This window comes from Mus caroli, chromosome 9 (assembly GCF_900094665.2).
Source record: "Mus caroli chromosome 9, CAROLI_EIJ_v1.1, whole genome shotgun sequence".
In the NCBI taxonomy this organism is placed as follows: Eukaryota; Metazoa; Chordata; class Mammalia; order Rodentia; family Muridae; genus Mus; species Mus caroli.
The window spans coordinates 63224365-63242537 of NC_034578.1; the positions used below are offsets into that span (position 1 = coordinate 63224365).

Consider the following 18173-nt stretch of genomic DNA (forward strand, 5'->3'; position numbering starts at 1 on the left):
TCTAACAGTGTTTAAGGAATTTTTTTTTTTTTTTTTTTTATTTTATCTTTTTTTTTTTTTTTTTTTTTTTTTGGAAATTTTTTTTTTTTTTTTTTTTTTTTTTACTGTTCAAGCAAATATTTTAAAATGGCTGGTTTCATAGGATGAGCCAGTTACCAATGTTAACAGTAATTCATGCTAGAAAATATGTCTACTGGAATCGGCAGAACTGAGGCAGTCCACAGGATGTAGTTCTCAATCAAGTTAACCTCTCTGCCTTTTTTATTTGCTGGGCTTTATCCAACTTCTATTTTGAAATTTTCAAATCTACAGAAAAGTCCAGAATATCCTTAACCTAGATGAAAATTTGTTAAGGTTCTGCCACATTTACTTTAATTTTGTGTGCTTGCATGTATGTGTGCATGTCTGCATATTTGCTTTCCAGACCTTTTGAAAGTCAAGACAGTATATTTTAGCTCCGTGTGTTTCAACTACATCTCCTCAGAACAAAGATATTCTTTCATGTAAGCAATGACACCCTTGCCTTCTCCAAGAAAATAATCTCATAATACCTAACAGCCCAAACCCCAGTTGTCCTTAAAGTTTTATAGTATTCAGAATCTAACCAAGATCCCTGCGTTCCATTGGTTGTTCTGCCTCTCCATCTCTTTCAATCCTTTATTCGCTCTCTGTTTTCTTTTTTAATTTTGGTTGTTTTGTCAATCTCAGTCTGTGGCCTATGCTAACCCACATCTCACTGTATAACCCAGACTACCTTCCAACTCATGGTGATCCTCCTGTTTTAGCCTCCTGAGTCCTAGTAATTTTAAGTGTTTACCACCTTGCCTGATTCCTTAGTCTCTTTTTCCCCCTGCATGAATGTAAGAGCACCACATGGTGCTCTCAGAGGTTGGAAGAAGGCATCAGATGCCCTGGAACTGGAGTTATGAATAACTATGGGTTCAGTATAGGCACTAGGAACTGAACCTAGATCCTCTGCAAATGCTCTTACTGCTGAGTCATCTCTCCAACCCTTTAATCCCTTTTAATCAGGGATTTTTTTTTAAGGTCTTTTTAATATGGTCCCTTTTGAAGAATCCACAGCAGCTGTTTTATACAAATCTGGATTTGTCTAACTTTTGATGAGAAAAACGTCAGGCATGATGTTCTAGACCTGTCATAAACTAACTCTATGGAAACTGAGTTAGGAGCAGTGTGAGAAATGTATATAGTCTCTAAGTTTATATAGCTTAGGCTATATAGTGGGTACCAGGCCAGGTCCACAATATAAGATCCTTGTCTCAAAAACAGTAGGTAGCATTCAGTCAGTCTGCCCCCAAAGTGGTGGACATTTCCTTCCACTTGCCTTTTTAGGATAATTTAGGAAATCTTGGAAGAGTAGCTACTAGTCACCACCACCACCACCACCCCGGCTTGAGGCAAAAAAGAGTATCAGGTGAACATTTTTGAACCATTAGTATGTCTTATGGCTCTGGGCTGAACACTTACTGTGGCTTAGCTTGCATGGTAACACCAGTAGGATAAGCATTGCTGTTACCCCATTTTACAAATTAGAAAACTGAGGTATAGAAAGAGCAAAGATCTTGCCCAGGCATCCATAGCCAGTAAAGCTAGAGTCCAAATCCATGGCTGCCTGATTTTAGAACACTGTTCTTACTTCCTTTTTTTTTTTTTAACTTCCTCCAGCATTGTATAAAGGTATCATACCCAGTTCTGCCCCATTCATTACTTTATGAGCTTCCCATCGTCTGTTAGAGCAGTCTCAAATAGATGAAGTTACTTACCCAGTAGCATAAGCTGTCTGAACCTTTATCCTATTTTGTGGTTCTCTCCCATGTTTCAGCCAAGATCTTTAACAGCAGAGTGGTTTGTGCTGGGCCCCTTTTCCCACTCTCCAGCACCCACATAAGCAGGAATCATGTGCTGGGAATGAAAGCAGGTGGCAGAAGCAGCCGCACAGCAAGCCAAGCCTGACCGGGTCCACACTAACCAGATGTCAGGAGTGGGAGACAGCCTTCACTGACAGTTCGGGGACCATCAGTGAGCAGTGGGATGACAGTGAACCTGAAATAAAGGCCATTGAAATAAGACTTGTTTTCCAAGGGAAGTTTGTCCTTACCGTCCTTCCTCTCACCAGAGGGAGTGTAGCAGTCCTGTTTGAGTAACTTCAAACCAGTGCTGAAAGCCTTGAAGAAATCTCCAAAAGAAAGTATGATTATTTATGGTTTCTGGTGCCCACTCTTGGTTTCCTTTTAGAATATTTTAAAGCCATTATTACCTAAACTATATAATTATATAATGTAACAAACTGAGAGTAGTAGAATTTGCCCACCATGATCAAGGAGCAGAATGAGTTAATCTTTAGAAGTTAGCTGCACAGTTATTTTTTAATACAGAGCTATACACATTTTTGAAAAATGAAAGAATCTGTGGACCAACAGGTGGAAGACATACATGCACACAGACTCTAACTTAACCCTTGGTTAAGTCATTGTGTAGAGTTCTCATCCATTAAAAAAGAATAATTAGTGCTGGGGATAGCAAGATGGCACAGTGGGCAAATGCAGTGCACAGCAAGCCTGATGTCCTGCGTTCCGCTGCGAGGAAACACATGGTAGAGGGTGAGCGCCACCTCCGTCAGGCTGTCCTCCAGTCTCCATGTGCACACTGTGGCACTTAAGGCTGCCCCTTCACACTTACCTACACATCAGTATGACTTGCTTTGTGTTGTACGTAATTGAGCCAGGGAGATAGGTCAGTTGGTGAAGTTCTTGCTGGCAACATGAGGGTCTCAGTTGGAGCCCTAGAACATGTGGTTTGTTTGGGTTTTGTTTGGTTGTTGTTGGGTTATTTTGTTTGGGTTTTTTATTTTATTTGGGGTGGGGGTTGTTGGTTTTTGTTTTGGGGTGGGTTTTTTGGGTTTTTGTTGTTGTTGTTGTTTGTTTGTTTGTTTGTTTTATTATCCCCAAGACTACTAGTGGTAGCTTCCCTTGTTGTAATCCCAGCACTGGGGAAGTGGAGACTTGGGAACCTCTGAGTTTCACAGGGCAGCCCAGCCTAATCCAGCAACCTGCATGTCCCAGTGAAAGACCCTGACCACGAGGACACAATCGTAAGATGGAAAGCTCCTCAAGAGTGATACCAAGGGGGCTGGTGAGATGGCTCAGTGGGTAAGAGCACCCGACTGCTCTTCCGAAGGCCCAGAGTTCAAATCCCAGCAACCACATGGTGGCTCACANGGAGTGTCTGAAGACAGCTACAGTGTACTTACATATAATAAATAAATAAATCTTTAAAAAAAAAAAAAAAAGAGTGATACCAATATTCTCACACACACACACACACTAGTTGTGACATATTAAGTAAGAGGTTTGAAGGATTAAAGTTAAACATACAGTGTAGCAAAGTGCTAGCCACAAAGTAGGCATTCAGTATGAAAGTAATTGTCAGTGATTATATCATTGAGTTAAGAGTTCTGATGTGATAGAGGTCTAGGAACCCTCTCTAAATCAGGACAGTACTTCCTCAACCCAAGTAAACACACAGTCGACACCCTGCCTGGCTAGTACTTGGAGACCTAATCTCTCTTAGTCTGCTCTGTGGTAGCAGGTGCTGCACATGCCCGTGGTGTTTACGGAAGCCTGTCTCTGTTTCAGGTGGTTAGCTCAACCAATGGAGAGCTGAATGTTGATGACCACACTGGAGCTCACTCCAATGCACCGATCACAGCTCATGCCGAAGTGGAGCTAGTGGAGGAAGCTAAGTACGTTCATCTTTCAAAGGGGTTGTCTTGTCTTTGAAAGGGTTGTGTCCTCGTGGGCTGGAAACTTCTGCCTCCTCTGTGTGCTGCTCATCATGGACTGGATTCATGCTTATGTCCATGGTCTGCTTCTTCTGACCTTTTTTTTTTTTTTAATTTTTTGCATGGTGCATTAAGGTTGTTGCCACCCTTTTTAGCTCCTATTTCTGGGCAGATAAGTTACATTTTTCTGGTCTGCTGAAGGCAAAAGACATAGTAAACTAAAAGAATGGTACAGTAAAAGCCTCAATAGATCGTAGCCATGAGTTTCTTAGAGGTCCTGGAGCTTCCTGCTCCCTGTGGATTACAGAGAAAAAATTGTTAGACCATGGGCCATGGTGTACAGTATTACATTTTTAGTTGTTGCCTAACCATTCCAAATGGATGGTCCTGAGTAAAAGGGTTTGGCAGACATTTTGCTGACTTTCAGACAGTCTGAGCTCAGAAAAACTAAGTACATCAGGTAAAACAATTGTGCTTGTGAATACAATAATCTTGGGACAGCAAAGAAGTAGCCCTAATTCCAAGGAAACAAGGCAGTTCCTCACCTCCTTTTCTGCTTCTTTTGCATGCGTCTGTCTTGCTGTGCTCTCCCACTAGCCCCTTAGTGCTTTCTGCATGATCTGTGTTTAAACTCTTGAGTTCTGGGCTAGAAGGTGATGCTGACTTTGCTGCACAAACAGCATTTCTGCCACTTCTTCTTTTTTCTTATCCCAAACTCAGATCCAAGTTTAAACTCCTAAGAAGATAACAGGTAGGGAAAGCTAGACAAACATGAGACAGTAACTCCTGCCAATCCTGACCTTTCTTTGAAGCTCTTTGAGAACATTCAGTGTCCAAATGTTTTCTCTGGGGCAAGCAAAATATTTTTTAGCACAAAGGAGGACATGTTTACACCTCTGGGCATCAGTCAGGGTCACCACACATTGTGGATTTTCTTCAAGATGTACTTTGCATGGTTCTATTCCTGCCCTTCTCTTTAGTGAGCTTACTTGGCCTTCAAAAGGTCTTTTCCTGCTTAGCAGGTTAAAGCATCAAGTGTGACTTCAGCTCTATCTTGTTGATACCTGTAGACAGGGGTTGGCTGAGAAAGTAATGCCAGCAGGAGACTATTTTTAGTAATTAAACATGGTCCTTTCTTCTCAGGGGCTTGGGAGATTTTAATAGTGCTTATAATTTTTTTTGTCATTCTCAGTAAATTATATGATATTCCCACTTTCTGAACTCTCACCCTTGGCTGCACTTTGGAATCACCTAGAATATGTTAGTATACAGATACTTCTGCATGGCCTCAGATATTTGAGGCTAATTTATTAATACCTGGCGTGATAATGAATATATTTAAGAGATCGGGGAATTCTAATGTGCAGCCAAGATTGGAACTATCACACTCTGCACGCTTTGAAAGACAGACACACCTTTTCCCACCCTACCCCACCCTTTCCCCATTTCACATTTGTACCTGTCTTTTTAGAAGTTAAGATCTGACTCTAATTCAAATGAACTTTAGTATTGGGCCCTAAAAAGATTTATATTTTGGACCTTTTCATTTCATGTTGAGTAAATGTGTACACTATGTATGTGAGTGTGGTGTTTGTGTCCAGTGTGAAAGATGGAGGTCATCCATGAAGAAAGAGCTCACCCTGTTGTGTTCTGTTCTGTCATATTCTGAACACTAGACTATTAGAGAGGTTAGTGCCTTCCCGTTTAGCAGACAGGACCACTATACTTCTTGCCTCCAGCTCCAGATTGAGGCCTTCTGAAAATTATAGAAACCACACAAGAGTAGTTATCTTTGACCAAATGTCACGCAAACCCTGTGCTTGGGGCATTTTGTATACTGGTTCTGGTAGTGATTTCATGAGCTACCAACATATCTTGCCTAGGGAATTGTCAAGGCTCAGCCATGTGTCTGTGGTATATGTATGTTGGTATATATGGATTAGGAACACAGTAGCCATATATTCACTAGCTGATTTTAATGGAAAAGTCAAAGCTAGAGAGACCTAAGGTGTCCCAAACAACCCCTCATTGCACAAGGCTGTGGTGCCATTCATTCATGGAGCCTGTTGAAGTGTGGTTGAAAGAGTGGTAAGGGCAAATGATACTTAGGTTGATTTTTTTTTTGACAATTGTGGGCCCAATTTCTCCTGAGAATTAGTGTAATTAGAATTTAGATTATTCTTTGGTGGTTATACCCAAGCAGTATATTCCCTCATCTAATAGGATAAAGTATCTCTTAAACTTTTCCTTCCTCTAAGAAGACCTAAGTGCTAGTTGCTGCTTCTCTAATTGCAGTAGGGAAGTTAGCTGAACATTGTGGAAGACCTGGTGTGGGAACCATATGGTTCACAAGCCAGAATCATTTGCTCCTTCCCCTGCTGCCTTCCTGGAAGTTGCCCTGGAAAGCCCACCTGAGGCTTCCACTAGCTCTTTTTGTTTTGCATTCCCCTGAGATTCAGCTCCCACATTAATGTTTCTGTCAGGTATCTGCCCCTCTCTTACATGTGAAGACCAAGTGGCTTGCTCTCCCTCAGCTGGGGGAAACTAAACACAGACACATACTGCATGTTTGCATGGCTCACAGGGAGTCACGTCCATCTCACCTGTGGACTAATACCTCTCTCTCTCTCTCTCTCTCTCTCTCTCTCCCTCTCCCTCTCCCTCTCCCTCTCTCTCTCTCTTTTCTATGTTTTTCTCTTTATATACTCTGTAGCTGCCTGAAAATGCTCAACCTGTGGTGAGTCCCTCTCTCCAGCCCACATAAAAGGGGAGTGGACCAGACTAGACTGGGATTGGCAAAGCCTTAGAAATACTGAATGGATACATATACTTTCTTATGCCTTAGCCACCCAGACTAGGGAAGTTAGGTCCACCAGGTGGGATGGGGCAGGCCTTGAACCCAGAGATCAATCTTTTCCTTTTCTTTCAAACTCACCTCATTTATCACTGCACCCTCTTACTAACAACAATAGCTCACAATATCCAGACTTAACTCTTTCTTTTTTTTAAGTTGAATGAGCTTCTTTCCAAATTTTTCTCCCCAAGTTATTACTAAAACTCAGGAGGAACCAAGGTTAGGAAGATAAGATTTTAGATGTTTTAATACCCATAAAACAACGCTATCACCAGGTAATTAATGTCACCTCTGGCAACTTGTTTTCTAACATGGAAATAGACTGGAGGAATCCGTAAGTTCCTTACTGAATTTCTTGTTGATTTTGGTTAGTTTTTTCATCTATAGTCAGAGTCTCTAAAAAGAACCCCTTGAGGGAAAGATCTATATTTTGTTGTTGATTGGACATTGCTGGATTTTTTGTTTGTTTGTTTGTTTGTTTTGTTTTGTTGCCTTTTATACCTTTATTCTTATGTGAGAGGATAGAGGGTTAGGTGCTGACAGAAATATGGAAGCCTGTCTTTTCTTCCAGAAAAGGCTTCTTTAATATAAACATAGGAAATATGGGATTTAGGAGGAAGTCCCCGAGGGATTCATGTTGGTAACTTTTTGTAACCCTTCCACACTCTGCGCACATAAAATCATATCCTATCCTGTGATAATAGCCTGCTGGATTCTGACTACTTCATTCTGAAAAATTATTTTCAGTGACTGGATTGGGCCCTGGTTTCTAAACCTCAAATGTCTAAGTCAAATTATCCACAGGGGTTTACCTAGAAAAAAATATGTTATTGAAGATAAGAGCTGGGTTTTAGGAAAATAGCATTGATAGTTTCAAAGAGGACATTGGGTCTATTCATGTGTCTGTGTAATCTAATGTTGTCATGGTCTATTTTTTTTCCTGTGAGGTGTCAGTTACATGATCCCAGTTGCAAATACTTTAGGTTCTACTGTGTTCATCCAATCTTGTGCATAGAACTCAGAGACTGGGGGTGGCAGGGAAGGACAGGTGTCACCCAGCTGCAAAGTGAGTCATACATATGGGAAAAGATACAGACTTTTACAGAAGGCTGAGTGAGGAGTCACTGGGAGTTCTCAAGGAAGACTTCTATACACAGTAGGACTTGAACCAATTTTAGAGCAGAGGAGGAGAAAAAAAGTATGGTAAAGAAGAGAAATGACGAGGGGGCTGCTTAAAGGAGAGTGCTGAGATGGCAGCCCAGCAAGAAGAGAAGGCTTAGGGCAGGGGCCTAAGAGGAAGAGTGTGATGGCTCATGATAATTTCTGGTCACTCAAAGGAGCATCTAGAAGGAAGACATAAAGGGGATTGGTCATTTGTCCTTATTCTGTTCTGAGAGGAACATAACTATATAGAGTTACTCAGCAGATTTGGCCTCCAGTCTAGATCCTTTTGCTAGTGGTCACCCCAGAAACCAAAGCCTTCAAGAATAGATTGTGGGGTTCCTTTCCCTCGTTGGTAGAATTAAGAGCTTCTACTCCTGCTGAAGCTGTACAGGGCTCTCTAAGTGCATAACACGGCTGGCTCTGAATGACAACTTCAGCTATGTGGACTCTGGGGATTCCGCAGGAGCGCATGCTGATTCCTTGAATTGCCTGTAGGAAGTAAAAGAAAATTCTTGGGATATTTGGAAATTGGCCCAGTACTTCAAACTCATTTATTTATTTATTTATTTATTTATTTTAGTGTTTTCATTTGAAAACACAAAAATCATCTTAGGATCCTCCACACAAAAAAATACAAACAGAAATGAATTTTAGAGTTAGTAAACCCACTAAAAATCATAGTTGACAAGCAACAGGTAGACTGTTGAGATACTGGTTCTTCATGCAATTTGAATTGTCTACTTAAATACTAAACTCTGGACATTCAAGCTGGCAGATTCAAGTCCCAGTTTCTGGGACTAAAGAGATGGCTTAATGGTTAAGGTCACTTCCAGAGCAAGCAGTTTCATTTCTCAACACCTACATGGTACTCAACAACCATCTATAACTCCAGTCTCAAGAGTTGAATGCTTTATTCTGACCAGGCACACACGTGGTGCATAGACATACAGGTAGACAAAATACCCATGCACATAAAAATGAATAAAACTTTTTTTAAAACAAATGTCCATTTCTTTGGTGGTGGGGTTTTTTTTTGGGGGGGGGTTGTTTGTTTGTTTTGTTTTTTCGAGACAGGGTTTCTCTGTATAGCCCTGGCTGTCCTGGAACTCACTCTGTAGACCAGGCTAGCCTCGAGCTCAGAAATCCCCTGCCTCTGCCTCCCAAGTGCTTGGATTAAAGGCGTTGCCACCACTGCCCAGCTTTTCTTGAGTTCTTCCTTGGTGTTTTCTTTAAGGATTATTTTAAGCAATCAAAAGTTTTTACTTAAAATAACTTATTCAGTTTCTAAATATATATGACCCTTTTGTTCACACCAATTAATGGCACTTACTAATGTCATTGATCCACAGGTCTGGCTGAGGCCGACAGTACACATACACACAATCAGACAAAGTCTCCTACAGTCCAGGTTGACTTTCCACTTGATAGGCAGCCAAGAATGACTCGCAACTCCTGACTCTTCTTCTAGCTGTCAAGCACTGGAATTACAAAAACCATCACCATGACCAAATTTTGAAGAAAATATTTTAAAATTCTCTTAAGAATCTCCTGTCTCAAATTGCTCTCAAATTGCGTGAAATTGCATTTAAAGGTCAAATTGCTATCTCTTTAAATATTTATTTCTGCATTCTGGAAAACTTTCTCTCTCTAGGTAAATCCTAGCACTCTGGGAAGCTGAGGCCAGAGGATTGCACATTTGCAGCCAGCCTTGGCTACATAATAATGAGTCCTTGTCTCAAAAGAAAATTTCAAGAAAGAAACTTTATCCAAATTTCTAGTGATGAATATCTTAGAAACACCAAAAGATAATATAGTAACACTGGGCTCTAAAGGGAGGGTGAGAGCTGCAGGCCAATGTAGGAGTATTGGAAGGGAGCAGTAGTGTCTCTATAGGGATATCCCTTTTACTCACTAAACTCTGGGAGGCAGGGCTGGCGGATGGCTCGGCAGTGAAGAGCACTGGCTGCTCCTCCAGAGCATATGTCGCTTCTCCCAGCACCCACACAGCAGCTCATGACTGTCTGTAAGTCTGTCCTACGAATCCGATGTCCTCAAGCTTCCATGGCACCAGGCACTCATGTGACACACAGACATATACAGGCAAACACACTCATCTACATAAAATAACAAAAGTAATTTTAAACAACTCTGAAGGGATTAGGGAAGAGACTTAACCATAGTTTTCTCAGAACGAGTTTTCTTTCAAAGATCAAGCATCAGATGAGCTCTACTCACATCTTTCTTCCCTTCATTATCGGCACCGCTGACTCATCCTCTGCCTTCTGCCCATCCTTCTCATTTCCCATTTGTCATTTCTGGACAGAGCATACCTTTGTATCAACCTTGCCATGGCCCTCAATGTCCCTTCTCCAGTGCCTGTATACAGCTACACTCCCGGGTGCAAAGGCTGGGTGAGGAGGGCATCCTCAGAGTTAGGGCACGCCAGCACTGCCACTCCTCTACAGGCTGGTCCTCTATGGCATGGCACCCGCAGGGCCTCAGCCTCTACCTTAAACAAACCAGTTGCTAACCCTGTCTGGAGCAGTGGCAGTCTTGGGGAATTCCCTGTGACTAGAGTTTCCAGAGGATTAGCTCCTGGGCTTCGGGCATTAGTCCCCTTGGGATGCTTGGCACATGTGCTGCTGTCAGGAGATGAAAGTTCACCCCCTTATGAGCTAGAGCTTCTGCTTACTCCAGGCCTCATGTTGGGGACAAGAACAAGGTAGAAGGGACCTTAGTCTTTTGTTGGCATCATGTGATTGCCAGGATTCTAGATTTCATACTTTGTGTGAGATATATTTGTCTCAGTTTAGCCTCCTTGCCTACTGGCCAGTGAGCTGCATTGAACTGCTGCTGGTATCAAGGGGCATCCAGTGCAACCTGCTTTTTTGTTACCCTGAGCACCCTACAACTTGGTTCTAGACAAAGATGGAGTATCTAGGTTAGATGTTAGTCTAAGAACCAAGCCACCTTTATCCCTTCTTCCAGGAATGCCTGTGGCAGCCATGCCTAGAAGACAGCATTTTGATGATCTGGTAGAGTGGCTGCAACTCAAATCAGCTGTTGCCTTTAGCTTTCCTGACAGATGCCTGCTACTTCCAGTATATGTGTACTGTAGATGGCGGGTGGCCATGTGGGTGGGCACCAGGAGGAGAAAACCCATCTCCCGCAGTAAGCAGAGGCAGGCAGGGATCTGCTCAGAGCTGAGGCTTCTAGGCTGACTTAACATGTTCTTGTGCTCCAGGTGCTGCTGTTTCTTTAAGAGGAAAAGGAAGAAGACAGCTCAGCGACACAAGTGACCAGTGCCTCCCAGGAGTCCTCAAGTCCTGGGGACTCTGGCTCCAATTGCACCTGCAGCTCCTGCCATTTCTCATTGGAAGGGACTCCTCTGTGGGGGAGGGTAGAGATCCAAACCAAAAAGAAGAAAACAGATGCCCCCAGAAGGAGCCAGTGCAGGCAGCGAGGGCCGAGTGGGCCAGTGGCAATCCCCTCTGTCTGAGCTCTGAGCGGGTCCAGAGCTGCTGCTTCTCCACTGCTTGCCCTTGGGCTATCTGGTTGACTCTCTTCCCATTGTTTACAGTGAAGGTGTCATTCACAAAAACTCAAGGACTACTATTCTCTTCCCCTACTTTACTCCTGGCTCTTGCACCATCCTCAACCCTCTCCAGCATAAAAAAACTACTAAGCTAAAGGCTCTATCAAGAAGCTGGTGGTGTGGCCAAGAAGATAGGGGAAGATGACAGCCCTGGGCTGGAGAACTTCTCCACTTCCCAGGTGTGTCTGGTAGTGTGGCTTCCTCTCCCTCTGTGCCTGGGTAACCCCTCAGCCCAGCTGGCCACAGGGTTCAGGTCCCTTCCTTCATCCTTCCCTTCCTCCCTCGATCCTTCCCTCCTGTGAAGTTACACTGTAGGACACAAGCTGTGAGCAGTCTGCAGTCTACTGTCCCTGTGTGTTGGCGTTCTTAGCTTTTTTTGACAAGCAAATCCCTTGCTCCGGGCTGTAGCAAAATATGCCTGTGGTTCTGAGCAAAGGAAAGGAGACTGACTTTATTGCACTTTTAGTTTTTTGGGGTTTTGTTTTTATTTTATAAACAACATGGCAGATGCATATTGTGTCTGGTTATATTGGGGGGTTTGCTTTTTTTTCTTTTTCAAGGGGGATGGGCCAGCCAAGCCATTCAGAGAAAGTGTGGGTCCAGAGGACATTTTTGATGGAAAGAGTCTGATTTGTGCAGCACTTGAAGAGAAGAAGCCAAACTCTGTGTCATCCTGAGTAAATATTCAGGTTGGCAAGGAAACATACTTGAATTTTCATTCATCTTCTCTGCTGCAGAAAAAAAGCCCCCACCAGAGCCCCTTGACCTAATCAGCCCAGAGTTTGAAAGCCCAGCTCCTGAGCCCTTGGGATGAGCACCGAGCCAGACTGTGACCAACCAGAAGGCACCTCGTCTCAGAGAGGAGATACTTAACAACAACAACAAAGTAAATTTCTGTTTCCTCCACTGCCAGGGACTTCCTACTAGATAGCCATGTGACTTTCTGTTGACTCGGGGGACAAAATTAGTGACTAAACAGCCACCACCGTATTGCCAGTAGTGGACAAAAGAAGGCACCACATTTGCCTTCCAACTGCCAGAGGAGCCTCAGGATGCAGCATCCTAGGGCCAGGAAAAGAAAATATTTTCTGTCTGCCTGAAGTGAGCTAGAACATGTGGGTCAGTCTGCCTTAGAAACCATGCCTGTGATAATCTTGGAGCATATCCATAGCAACAGGCTTAGCGCATGGTACGTGGGGCTGCTGCAAGCAGGGAAGGTAAGATTAGTTGGTGCTAGGAAATTCCAGGGAAAAGGAAACTGTAATGAAAGGTCTAAAATTTTATCTAAACAATCGAACAGAGACTGTCCAGACAGTATGACCACATATCTTAGCATGTTTTCCCCAGTACACTCTCTACCTGCTACCATGAAGTATCGCTGGTTGCACAGTTAACAGTGTGTGGGGTTACTCCTCCCATGTTCTATTTTATTTGAGATTAGTGGCATTTCCAGATAGTAACTTCTTATACTAGTCGTGGCAAGGCGGCTTATTCATGTGGGTAAAGAGGTCTTGTGTTTGGGTATGAAGAGCTAACCACAGAGAGCAGTGGCTAGTGACTTAGTGGAACACAGAACTCTTTGTATATGTAGAGGACTGGACTGGAAGATGTCAGGACACTTGTGGACATGGATCAAATTTAGTATCAAATGAAGCAGAGTTTGTGCACCTTACCTGTTCTATTGGACCGTGGCTAGGGAATCTCCTCACTGACTTCAGACCTGGTCAGCATTTGTAAATATTGCCCCCTGGCCATTTCTTTACAAGGAATGTTTTTGTCTGTGAATCAGAGTGGCAGGGAGAAGTCAGGCCAGACCCCTTCCCCAGGAGGAGTTGGAGTGTTAGGATTTGCCTCCTGTCTGCTGTATAGTAGTTAAAGCTCATCACTAGCATGTATACAGTCCCTCATTTGGCATGTGGGCAACTCTGACTTCCCCTACAGAAACTTAAAAGTCTTTATCCCAGGAAATGGTGGCAAGGCCTAGAGCAACCTGGCACTCTCTGCCCTACTAAGTGCCTCCCCCACCCTGCTTCCAAGGTAAAGTAAAGGCAGTGACCAGCTTGGCTGCAGGGTGGGATGCCCTGCAGCTGGGCTTAAGACTTCTTTTTTGTCTTAAAATATTTTTATAGGCTAGCTCTTGAGGGGTTAAACCTGAGTGGTTTGTGTATGTGGAGGAGTGTCCTTCCTAATGCACTCTTGGCACCCTCCAGCACCCACAAATCCCTTACTAGGTATTTGGGTTTTGTAGCAAAAGTCCCTTTAACGTGCAGGGTGGCGGTGATCCTTTCAAGGCCAGTGACACGCCAAGGTGATCCCAAACCTGAGGAATTCTCATCTTCCTTAAAGTTAAAATAGAACTAAATTCCCCCAAAACACTCTTCTCATCATTTCAGCCCCCACCTCCACCCCCACCCCAGCACTTGAGGCTTCATGTACATCCCTGCTTCTTTTACCTGCCTGACTGCAAGCTCAGCAGATCCTCGGGCACAGGCAACCATCTCCATCTCCTTGCATCCAGGTCCACTTGCTCCATCTCACCCGACACTTGAGACAGCAGGCATTTGATACTGTACTATCTGGAGTTTCCTCGAGCTTTGCTGTCCTTGAGACATTGCAGTTTGAGCAGACTAAGGTCCAGCCAGGCCAGGGTTATACCAGGGTGTAAAGTGTTCAGTCATATAAGTGGATTTTCAGAATTCTTACTCCAGACTTCCCGCAAGGCTGCACTGAATGTCCTAGCAGCTGGTGAGCACTCATGACTGCCCTAACATTCTTCTACTTCGGGTCTGTCCAGGAGCAAACAGGGTCTGTGAAAATGTCTGAGTCAGGTGACTAGGCAAGTCTCCAGTTAAAAATCCCATTTCGATTGGAACAAACTGCAGGAAACAGCAAGGGCCCCAAGATTTCTGAAAGTGTTCATTTCCTTTTCATTTTTAGTGAATGACAAGAACTCAGAAGCAGCCCGTGTCCATTAGCCAGATGGTGTACATCTTCTGTAAAATAACTTCCAGTTTAGTTCAGAAGGAAAGTGTGCTGTAGTGCTTATTTAGTGTTGATGTTCAATGTTAGCAACCACTTGAATTGCCAGAAGTATGCTATGTTAAAGTGGTTGCTAAGGATCATAGCCTTAATTAAAAATAAAAATGTAAAAGATAATTCATTCCCCTCCATATTGAGCTAGTATGGCTGCATTTCTCAAGAGTAATTCCACAGGAGCCTAGGAAGCATTTCCTCAAAGGAACTTGGTCTTAATTTCTCTTGATCCATCCCTCCCAAGCCCATATGGCTCCTGTGTCCCAGCCACCTCTTCCATGTTCATAAGTGAGACCAGTTTTTCATGTCTGTTTAGTTGTTTTGATGACGCTTTGTCTAGTGTCGCTCATACCATGACCTGAATTTGAAGACCAGGAGTTTGCATGGTCATATAACCAACATTGCCTTTGCCAGGCCACTGCCACCATCCCTCCATTGCCCCAGGTGGGCAGGTTGATTCCAGAGACCCTCAGGGAGCCAGAATAACGAGGTACCCATCTGGATTGGCCATGTGGGTGATGAGCACTTATCTCTGGATTTCTTGATTTTGCAGACTTCAAGGAAGTCCAGGTAGAGATTGATGGCCAATGACTCCAGCCTTCCCCATGATGGGTTGGTAGGAATCAAATTACAGTTCCTTTGTTTACCAGGCAACTTTGTTTTAAGGTGGTTTGTTTTTGATTATGAAAAGGAAGAGGCCACCATGGCCCTTCTGTGAGTTTGTAAGTTTTGAGCAGTGTTTTCATCAGCAGTCCTGGGAGTCTCTGATCCAATCACCAGTCTGAAGGTGTTTTTCCTACTTTTGCAAGTAACTAAGTACAGAAGAATAGAGTTCTTAATGCATTCAAAATAGTAAGTAGGTCCCTGAATGTAGGCAATAGGAGTTGAAATATTTTCTCAGAAAAACAAAACAACCGGGAGACCCACTCCAGTATTTATAGATGAGAATATCAAGGGAAAAAAAGTGAATATGCACTCCATATATCTCTAGTTCAGTTACCAAACTTGCTCTTATAGAGAACCTCAGTTGTATGGACAGAATTATCCCCTCCCCCATCTTTTTCTGGTGCCATCACCATCTTGAAGGTCTTAAGAGCAGAGGGATATCTGTGATAATAAGCCAGGAAGCACTGTAGTCATCTCAGCGGTGTGCAGACAGCTGCCATCCTGGTTACCCCAAGCGCACCTTTCAGGGTCGGTGAGACGTTTTGGTGCCCCTTTTCAGGAGCTCCAGACCAAACCCCAGGCCACTCCATGCACCAAAAGCCTTTTAGAAGGTTTCCCAATCTTAGGAATGTCTCAGGAGACATGAGCCATTTCGTGGGGGATGCATGTACTCACAGATGGATGTGTGCACTCTGCTTTGATACCTGTATTTACAGTGGATGTGTGCACTCTGCTTTGTGGGCTTCTCAGAGACAGCACAGCTCCTGGGAACTGTGTTCCTTAGTGATCTCAGTGAGCTGCTCAGACCAGCGAGTAAGCTGGCTCTGAGGCAGAGCAGAGAATGACAGGAAAGATGAAACCAAAAATGCTATAACTCTCCAATGGAAAGTAATGTTGATGCAGCAATTCCCATTGGCTGTATTACACTCTTTTAATTTATTGTCTCTTAAGTTTTACCCATTGTACTCTTTAGAAGATGTTAGGATGTTGGTTGCAGGGTTTTTTTTTAAGTAGATGATGTGGGAATCAGTTTTAATTCATGTGTGGATGTGTCTAGTTATTGTTAAATGCCCTTTTTTTTCTACTTTTTAAAAGATATGTAATACTTCATAATCCCTGGCACTGGTCAAAAAAACAGCTGTGAAAAGTGAAATTGTAGTATTTTTAAATGAATGTCAATTTCCAGTGTATTTGAAATGTTTCCTCCAGTAGACAGATCTGAACACCATTGGAGGAGACTCCTTTGCAGAGGAACTAGCCTTTGGAGAAAATGGACTGTGGGTCTGCATATGTTATCTCAGAGTAGCCCATTTCATAGGGCACCGTGACAACACAAATGTGATCTTTAAGTGTACCTCTTCCCCCTGGGGAGGGAAGGGCTTAGTTTGCACCCTTTTTGTATGTAAAATAAAATGTCCTACCTTTCTTGGCTACTTTTACTTCCTTGTTTCATTACCCGGTTTTTAGTCTCCTGGTTCAGTTCTAAGAATCTGGCTGATGGGAATCAACACGTCTCTTAAACAAAAATGTCTGGTACCCTGGCACTCTGCCTTCATTCCTTGGACTGAATATTGCCCTCTCATCTCCTCCGACTCCAACTTTTAAAATATTCCAGGACAGCAGAATGGTGCAAAGGGGAAAGGCGCTTGCTGCACAAGTCTGGTGACCCGGGTTTAATCCCCAGAACCTATGTAAAAAAGGCAGAGGAGAACTCTGAGCTGTCCTCTGACATCCATGTATATACCAAGACATGCACCACCATGCACACAAACTTTATTTTTCAGGACTGGGAATAGAGCTTGGTAAAGTGCATGCCACACTACTATGAGAACCCAAATTTGGTCCCCAGGACCTGTGGGTACTCAGGTGTGGTGACACACTTGTAATCCCAGTGCTGGAAAGGAAGAGACCAGCAGTCTCTGGGGCTGGCTTCCCAGCCAGTTCAGCCCTAAGGCAAACCCCAACCCCATCAACATACCTTGTCTCAAAAAATAAGAGGAAAGGGACTGGAAAGATGACTCACCGTTAAAAACTGGGTACTGTTCTTACAGAGGGCCCAAGTTCAGGTCCCATTACCCATGTTGAACAGGTCACAATTGCCTGTAAGTCTAGCTCCAAGGTATCCAGTGTTATCTTCTTGCACCTACATACATAAACGCACACAGACAAATACACATAAAAACAGCAAAGAGAAAAAATACGGCACTGGAGGAACAACACCAAAAGTTGTCCCCTGCCCTCTGCACATGTACACACATGCAAACACACAAATCCAAGCTAGCGATGGTAGTACACACCTGTAATCCCAGCACTTGGGGAATAGAGGCTGGAGAGCTAGTTTAAGGCCATTATGGATACATACCCAAGTTAAAGGACATCACACGTGCTCAAGTTTGTGATTACTGAAAAAAAAAAATGGGGTTATGCTGGCTAGACATACTTTGACTCTGGTTTAAGGGGAATGTGAAATGGCTCGGGAAGTACTTCTTGGCACCAGGTGATGGAGGACAACAAGGGGCAATAAAGAACCACCACCTTACATCATAGGGAGAATCTGAGGAGAATCCTGCAAGTTTTAACCGGTACCTACTGTGACAGGAAAAAGAAAATGGATGTTGGTTGTGATGAAGGAGACAGTTTGAGGAAAGTGCTGAAGAAAAAGTTCATTGAGAGAACACAGCACAGGTAGTGGAAGCAGGCACACTTATTGTGAGGGTTTCTCAGAAGATCTATCTGGTCAGACACTGGACAGCACACACCATTAATCCCACCACACAGAAGGCAGAGGCAGGTGTATCTGTGAGTTCAAGACCAGCCAGGACCCTGTAGTGAGATCCTCTTAAAAGTGGTTGTGTTGGAGGCTCGAGAGATGGCTCAGTGGTTAAGAGCACTGACTGCTCTTCCAGAGGTCCTGGGTTCAATTCCCAGCAACCACATGGTGGCTCACAACCATCTGTAAAAGGATCTGATGCCCTCTTTTGACAGCAACAAAGTACTCACATGAGAGAGAGAGAGAGAGAGAGAGAGAGAGAGAGAGAGAGAGAGAGAGAGAGAGAGAG

General features: G+C 43.5%; 1 protein-coding gene across 12 annotated transcripts in view; it reads left to right on the plus strand.

Annotated features, from left to right (window-relative positions):
• The window catches only part of Csnk1g1 (casein kinase 1 gamma 1), a 130556-nt gene extending 114009 nt beyond the window's left edge, over positions 1-16547 (plus strand). For 8 of the 12 annotated variants that reach the window (XM_029481319.1, XM_029481318.1, XM_029481325.1 and 5 more), the window contains 3 exons: positions 3657-3763; positions 6516-6539; positions 11065-16547. In XM_029481319.1, the coding sequence (XP_029337179.1) occupies positions 3657-3763; positions 6516-6539; positions 11065-11119 (186 nt within the window). In that variant the 3' untranslated portion in view covers positions 11120-16547. Of the gene's footprint in view, positions 1-1843; positions 2132-3656; positions 3764-6515; positions 6540-11064 lie in introns of those variants that run through there. The other 4 variants (XM_021171460.2, XM_021171465.2, XM_029481324.1 and 1 more) reach the window with 2 other exon arrangements.
• Positions 16548-18173: the final 1626 nt, after the last annotated feature.